The 7,733-nt window shown below is 40.3% G+C and overlaps 1 protein-coding gene across 1 annotated transcript in view; it reads right to left on the reverse strand.

Moving 5' to 3' along the window:
* Positions 1-7,733, reverse strand: part of RTN3 (reticulon 3) — a gene marked incomplete at its 5' end in the record, with an annotated part of 34,621 nt that overhangs the window by 20,704 nt on the left and 6,184 nt on the right. The window contains one exon of the mRNA XM_015568985.1: positions 605-2,953. Coding sequence (XP_015424471.1) covers positions 605-2,953 — 2,349 coding nt within the window. The remainder of the gene's footprint in view (positions 1-604; positions 2,954-7,733) is intronic.

A 7,733-nucleotide genomic window follows, 5' to 3' on the forward strand; every position in this document is an offset into this window, starting at 1 on the left:
GGCCCATAGCAAAAAACTCAAGTGCTAAATAGTGTTATTATTATGAAGATTTAAAATAAGCTTTGTAAATAAGAGCCTAAAGATATTCTTTTAAAAAAATATATATATTTTTAATATATTTCTATTTATTTCAGAGAGGAGGGGGGAGGGAGAGAGAGACTTCAGTGATGAGAGAGAATCATTGATCGGCTGCTTCCTGCACACCCCACACTGGGGATCGAACCCGCAACCCGGGCAAGTGCCCTGACCGGGACTTGAACCCTGAACTCCCGGTTCATAGGATGACCCTCAACCACCCAGCCATGCCTGTCTGGCAAGAGATTCTTAAAAGCAGTGTTCACCCTAGGGAGAACCTAGAAAAGACTGGAATAAAAAAATATTTTTTTAGAATATTAACTTTAACAATTGGTCTGCTTTGGGAAATATTTGTATAAGCAAACCAAGCAAACATTCAAAAAACAACCCTTCCTCTCCCAAGTTTACAGTGTGTTTTTATCCTAGCCATAATCTGGTGATATAAATCAGAGACTAAGAAAAGTGGCACTCTGATAAAGTAATCATAGCAGAATTAACCTCATGCAGTATTTCAAATGAAAACGGTTACCTGAGAAGTGTGTCAGAAGTCTTGCTAGGACATGCTTGTTTACCAGTTCAGTCTTGTTAAGGCTGGAAATAAAATCTATGCTAGTAGTTTCTTTGATAACAGTGGGCTTTTCAGAAATCCCAAGGTCAGATCCAGTTTTGACATCGGCGTGTTCTAGGACATCGTGCGATCTCTGTGGCTGAGAATATTCTGGAGCAAATGTGAAAGTCTGCTGGAGTATTTCTTCAGAAGGAGACTCTATTTTATCTGGTAACGTCTCACCCTGCCTTTCACTCAATTCTTTAAGGGCTCTGATTGTGAGCTGTTCCTGTTCCCAGTCGAGAGATGCTACTGAAGTACTGTGGGTGGGGAAAACATCCAAAAGCTCACTTCCACTTGTTTGTTTGTTTTGTTGAGAGCATTTGCTTTTTGGGTCTTTAATTTCATAACCACCTGACTCACTTTCACGCAAGACTTCTACAGGAAGAGCTGTTCTGAAATCCATAGTCTTCTCTGATGTTGCTTCAAATACAGTTCCTTTATCTTTACCTACTATTCCTTTCTCCCTGGTTTCTGTAAAGGCTGCTATCAGGTCCTCTGGGGAAGAATCATCTGTATCTGTAATATTTTTTTCATGTAATGACTCCAAATAGGCAGAGGCTGTCACATCTAGTGAGAATTCAGTCTCATTAAAATGATTTGAAGATGCTGCTGAAGGAAGTTTTGGGTCCGCAGTTATAACCACCTTTTCAGGAGGAGTAGTTTCACTCATTCTGTCTGACTGCTTCACATCTCCTGACATGACAATCATATCATGTACTGGGGAACATGCCACCATACTGGCTGGACTCCTTTTAAGAATATCAGGCTGAACTTTTGGCTCAGAGTCATTGACAGATCCTTCAAAGGTTTCAGATGTTTTGGTTTCCCTATTATAATTGAGAATTTCTTTGACTTCTCTTTCATCTGCTTTTACAATAGCACTTGAAGTGGAGACAGGTTTTTCAGTCTGAATTTTGCTACTTTCAAATGAAACATCGGCTGTGATGTCTTCTATTACTGTGTCATCAGACTCACCAGAACTATCAGCCTCTGTCCCTTCTCCCAACACAGAGCTCTGCCAGTTCATTTCGCCTTTCAGGTGGCCATCAGGTAAAAGCACTTTCACTGTGGCCCCTCCAGAACCCAGAGAGACACATTTCTCAAACGGAGACACAGGTAACGCTGAAAGTGTGTCATCTCGCTTCTGCACATTGCCTCGCACACCTGTACTACTGACGTCTGCCATGGGATTGAGACAGCCGGGCACAGGTTTTCCAATGACAGCATTTTCTTGTGAGAGAGAGGATTCTGCCCCGTCCCCTGTTGATTTACTGATGGGAGTGCTCCCATTAACAGAACATACAGAAGTTTTCTGATGCGTGTTAGTGTTAAGATTTATAACTGGAATTTTTGAATTATATTCACTCATGTCAAGTCCTGTAGTTTTGGTGATGTAGTCAGATTTATCGCTCTGCTGTTTCACTTGGGGAACCAAATCCCAAGTCAGTATCTCATTAGTGAAGTTATGCATATCACTCACACATCGAGACACCTCTTCCAATGCTGCAGTTGTGTGTGAAAACTGTCTAGTGAGCAATGCAGAGGTTGGGTAACACCCTGCCTCTTTATTTCTTAGTGGAAATACTTTGTCATTAGACTCTGAAATGTCTGCAGATGATTCTCTATCAGTGTGCATTGCCCAACTACCAAAATAATTTGCGCTCTCCTTATATGCATCTTTAAATTCTTTGTCAAATGCTGCTTTGTCAATAATTACTTCAAATGGTGATTCAGGGGAATCCTTTTCAATAACACCACCTCCTGTAACTTTGCACGGGGACAAGGAGTTGGTACAAATGCCTTCTGCTTTAGACTGCTCAGTGGGTGGTTTCTGGGCAGTTAGCAAAATGAACTTGTCATCAGCATCCAAGGCAGTTTTGTCGTCCCTACTTGGTATCTCATTTAGGTTCTTGGACTCTTGATTTTTATTTATTTGCTCTTCCATCTGAACAACTTTCTCTGAGAGAAAAGCAGGACGATCTGGGAAACTGGCTGGGATGGAAGGATGGTTACAGTGACCTCTTTCTGCAACAGAAACTGGGCAGTTGGCTCCGTCTTTACTGGTCCCCTGAGGCTTTTCCATCGTTTTCACATCTAGAAGAGCCAAGCAGTCCTTTCCTTTTCCTTCTTTGGCTAAAATAGGCTGGCTGCCTAACTCTTTGCTTTGCTCTCCATGGAGTATTGTACCGTCAGTGTTATGTATTTCAGAAGATGCAAAAAAGGAGGAAGTCCTAATTTCTGAAGGTGGCTCATCAGAGCAGAGACCCTCTATGATTGAAATTTGAAAGAAAAGAATTGTTTACCAAGTACAATTACAGATTAGCTAGTCAGGCCAAGCAGCATGCGTTTTATTTTTTAAAGTACATATATACACACAGGATGTATATATACACACAAATATTTAACAAAAACAATGCCAACAGTTATCCTATAAGACATGCATACAATTGCCAATGGTGAAACAGAAAAGCCACATCATGCTACAAATTGCAAATGACAAAAAAATTCATGACAAATACTTTTCAGTATGCTTTTTCTATTGTAAAGGGAAAGCATAAAGAAGAGATGAGACTGGGACACCTGGGAAAGTTTCCCTCCTTTGTTTTGGTAGAGCTATTTAACAGAAATAACGCCATCCATACAAAACAACTTGATGTTATGAAGTACTGATAAACTCTCATCTGTAAACTGAACAATTCAGAAGACACTGCTTCTATAAATCCACTGCTACAGTCTTAGAATCTGAGAAGAACAAACAGTGACCAGAGTTCTTTTTTATTTTTAGGAGATACAGCGAATCCCCTCTGAGCCTAAAAATCAGACTAGAATTATTCTGTTCTATCCACTGGGAAGACTGGTCCCAGGTACAGATGGCCTCAACATTTTAAGCTAAAGGTACTGAAAAAGCTTGCCTGCTCCAAAATCCTAGCACCGATTTGCCAATTCAACCAAAACTGAACTATGCAAATTGATTTAAGAGATAACTCCAGAAATCCTTTTAAAACAGAAAATATCATTCTAAAAAGTATACATTAAGGCTTACCAGTTATTACCACTGTAGCCATTGATTTAGCACACTGCTTACCAACTGCCCAAGCTAGCAAGTTTTTACTGGGGGAAAAAGATAAAAACAACTGTTCCAAGGGCAGGCGTTGTCTTGGTGCATTCTTCCACATTGTTGGATCTTTAGAGTTGGAACAAAATAGATCTTAAATCATTCCATATGAATGAATCAAAGGTTCAGGTTGAACAGGTGAGACTTAAGTAGACCCAAGGTAGCAAAGCCTTGAGTGTGAATAATTGGGAAGATGTGAAAGAGAAAAACCTTTGGGATTACTTATTCAGCTTATGTTCTTTTTCATGGGAGAAGCTAAATAATCAGACAAAAGAAAAATTATTACTTTATTCAAAACTGGAGGCCTGATGCACGAAATTCATGTGAGGGGCTCGGCCCTCGCAGCCCGGCTGCCTTGGCCCTTGTGCCTCAGCTGCCTCGCAGTCCTGCCCACTGGTCATTCTGCAGTCAGATCTAACTAGCATATTAGCTCTTTATTATGTAGGATAATTTTATAACTCAAAAATAAATAAGAATATCTTACTGCAATGAATAAATTCCACTATTATAAAAGTGTTCCTAAATGCCAGATAACGTTCCTTTATTTCAAGACATCACTGAAATTGGATGTAATAGGAATCGGGCCTTTCGAATAGTATGACTGTAATCTGGGTACAAGCATACTATTCTAGGACTCAGTGGTTGAATGTTGACCTATGAACCAGGAAGTTACAGTTCAATTCCCGGTCAGGGCTCATGCACAGGTTGTGGATTTGATCCCCGGTATGGGACATGTAGGATTCTCTCTCATCATTGATGTTTCTTTCTTTCTCTCTCTCTCTCTCTCTCTCCAGAAAAAAAAAGTACATATATATATATACATATATATACACACACACACATATATACATATATATTTTACAGAGAGGAAGAGAGAGGGATAGAGACTTAGAAAATACAGAAAATATTTGAAATAAGCTGCAATTCAAATTTAGTTTTTTTAAAAATATATTTTTTATTGATTTTTTTACAGAGAGGAAGAGAGAGGGATAGAGACTTAGAAACATGGATGAGAGAGAAATATAAGCCTCCTCCTGCACATCTCCCACTGGGGATGTGCCCGCAACCAAGGTACATGCCCTTGACTGGAATTGAAACTGGGACCTTTCAGTCCGCAGGCTGATGCTCTATCCACTGAGCAACACTGGTTAGGGCTCAAACAGGAATACAACTCTGAGGTGTATAAAACTGACTCCCCGACAGAGAACGCTCAGCCTATCCTTTTTATAGAGATTGAGATTTCAGATAATTCAGACCTGTCATCTTACAGGCCCAAGTGAGCAAAATGAGTTAGTAATAATTCAACAAAAATCTGAGTGCCTATCATGTAGCAGACACTTGTTTTAGAAACTAGGTTAAAAACAGTTGAACAAAACAGAAAATATATTTGCCTTTGTGAAGCTTACAATACAGAGTAGGAGACAAACAATAAGCAAAACTAGTAGGTAAAATGAGGATGATGTGGTGGTGGCCTTGATGAAATGAAAAAGCAAGCAATTTATATTGATGGCTAATCAAAGAATACACAGTTTGCCAGGGGTGGAGGGATGGCAAGCATGGTAGAAGAATTCTATGCTTTGTCAGGACACAAATTTGTCAGTTGCCCAAGCCTTGCTTCTCTCCTATCTTTCTTGAACTCTTACCACTCTAAAAGTTTTGAGTGAAGTGTATAATAATCTGAAATAAAGTTAGATTAGGTCAGAAATCTTCCTCTCACAATACCAACAAGTCCTGTACTGAATGCCATGACTGCCTGAGGCTGCAAGTGTTTTTGTTGTGGTGGTTGTTGATCTTAACTTTTTACTAGCTGGTGTGGCTTGGTGGATAGAGCATCGGCCTGTGGACTGAAGGGTCCCAGGTTTGATTTGGGTCAAGGGCATGTGCCCCGCTTGTGGGCTCGATCCCCATTGGGGGTAGGGGGTCTGCAGGAGGCAGCCGATCAATGATTTTCTCTCATCATTGATGTTTCTGTCTCTCTCTCCCTCTCCCTTCCTCTCTGAAATCAATGAGGATATATTAAAAAAAAACAACCCTAACTTAGAGAGAGTGGAAGGGAGGGAGAGAGACAGAGAGAGAGAGGAAATCATGACACATCAATTGGTTGCATCCTGCATGAGCCCTGACAGGGGCTAAGCCTTCAGTTGAGGTACTTGCCCTTGACCTGACCAGAATCTAATCTGCGACCCTTCAGTCCGTGGACTGATGCTCTATCCACTGAACCAAACCGGCGAGGGCGACTGCAAGCATTTTACCAAAGATTCTATAATATGAAAAAAACATTTCCTTGGCTAGTTAAAACCCTAACAAACTTGGACAGACCTGAGTTGTACCAAGACAATGGGAAAAATGGGCTGGAAGTAAAGAGTTTATAAAGAAATGAAAACATTAAATAGAATGAAGGCCAGAATGTAGTAAGTCTTCTAGAGCAGCTACCATAAGCAAAGACTCTTCCAATTAGTCAGTATGGCACTTAATAAGTCATTGGTGTTGTCCAAGTCTGTCCTGATAAAATGGCAGAAAACTCTAGGGAGTTTGAAAATTGCTCGTTTTTAAAACACTATACATTGTAAAACTGCCTGATGAAATAACTCCGGGTTATCTTACATCTCAGAAAATGTCCACTACCCTTTCCTCTTTCAAAAGATAGCCCTTCACATGCAATACAAGAAACTTTCAACATTACTCAGAACAATGTCTGTCAAAAAATTCCCCCATTGTGAATTTATTCTAGTTATTTGCTATAATGAGATTTAATGTGCACATTCATCTTCAAAAATGCTAATCACTTAAAAATATGGCACTACTCTATTAACAAACAAGGGTTATACATCTACTAGAAGGGAATCAATGTATGGTAAGAGAAAAATATCATAACTCAATGATCATAGAATGTCCCCAAAATGACCCAGTACTGAGCTTCTTGGTTACCCTTATCTTCTTAAACTCTAAGTTCCTATAAGACTCCATTTCTGAAATAAGACTAGGAAATTAAGTTGGCAGTCATGGTCTAAATTTCTAGACCACTCCCAAGCCAAAAATGCAAGATCCTTTCATCACACTTACTAATCATGTGGCCTTGGCAAATTGCTTAATCTCATCTAAAAAAGAGGGGATACTAAAGCACCTAACTCAAGAACTGCTGTCAGGATTAAATGAGTCAATACAAGTGAAGTGCTTAGAACAGTATTTGACAATTATCAGATTCTCAATAAATGTCCCCAAACACCATATTCTAAAAAAAAAAATCTCCTGACATAGAGACTCCAGACCAGCTGCCTTTTTATTAGGGGAGAGAAAAAAGACATATTGTCAAGTCATAACCACCTTCACCTGGTATATAATACAGAAAATCCTCATTCCGGGCTTTGGACACTTTTCCTCCTACCATTCACAAATAAAAGAAAGGAATTTAAAGAGTTTTCATCTATTTCAAATTTTGGGTGATGCAACTTCTAAATCAGTACAAACCAAATGCCTATGACATTCCAAGAACTGCTAGGTTCTATGTGGATAAAGACATTTAAGGCAGCCCAATATATCTACACTAATAAAAGAGAAAAATGGTAATTGGCGTACAACGCTACTCTTTTCATTGGCTAATCAGGGCTATATGCAAATTAACTGCCAACTCAGATGGCAGTTAACTGACAACAAAGATGGTGGTTAATTTGCATATGTAGGCACAATGCAGGGAGGCAAAAGGGAAAGCAGGAAGAAGCCCCCTGCCACTGACAGTGATCAGAAGGAAACCAAGGGGGGGAGCTAAGAGCCAGGGGGCAGGACAAAGGCGGCCCTGGGGGCCACCTTTGCCCTGCCTCCAGCCATGATCTGAGAATTGGGCGCTTTTGTCACCCTGGCCAGTGATAGCAGGAAGTAGGGGTGGAGCCAGCGATGGGAGCTGGGCAGGGTCAAGGCTGGCAGTCCCGGACGCTA

Source organism: Myotis davidii, unplaced genomic scaffold, assembly GCF_000327345.1.
Source record: "Myotis davidii unplaced genomic scaffold, ASM32734v1 scaffold425, whole genome shotgun sequence".
In the NCBI taxonomy this organism is placed as follows: Eukaryota; Metazoa; Chordata; class Mammalia; order Chiroptera; family Vespertilionidae; genus Myotis; species Myotis davidii.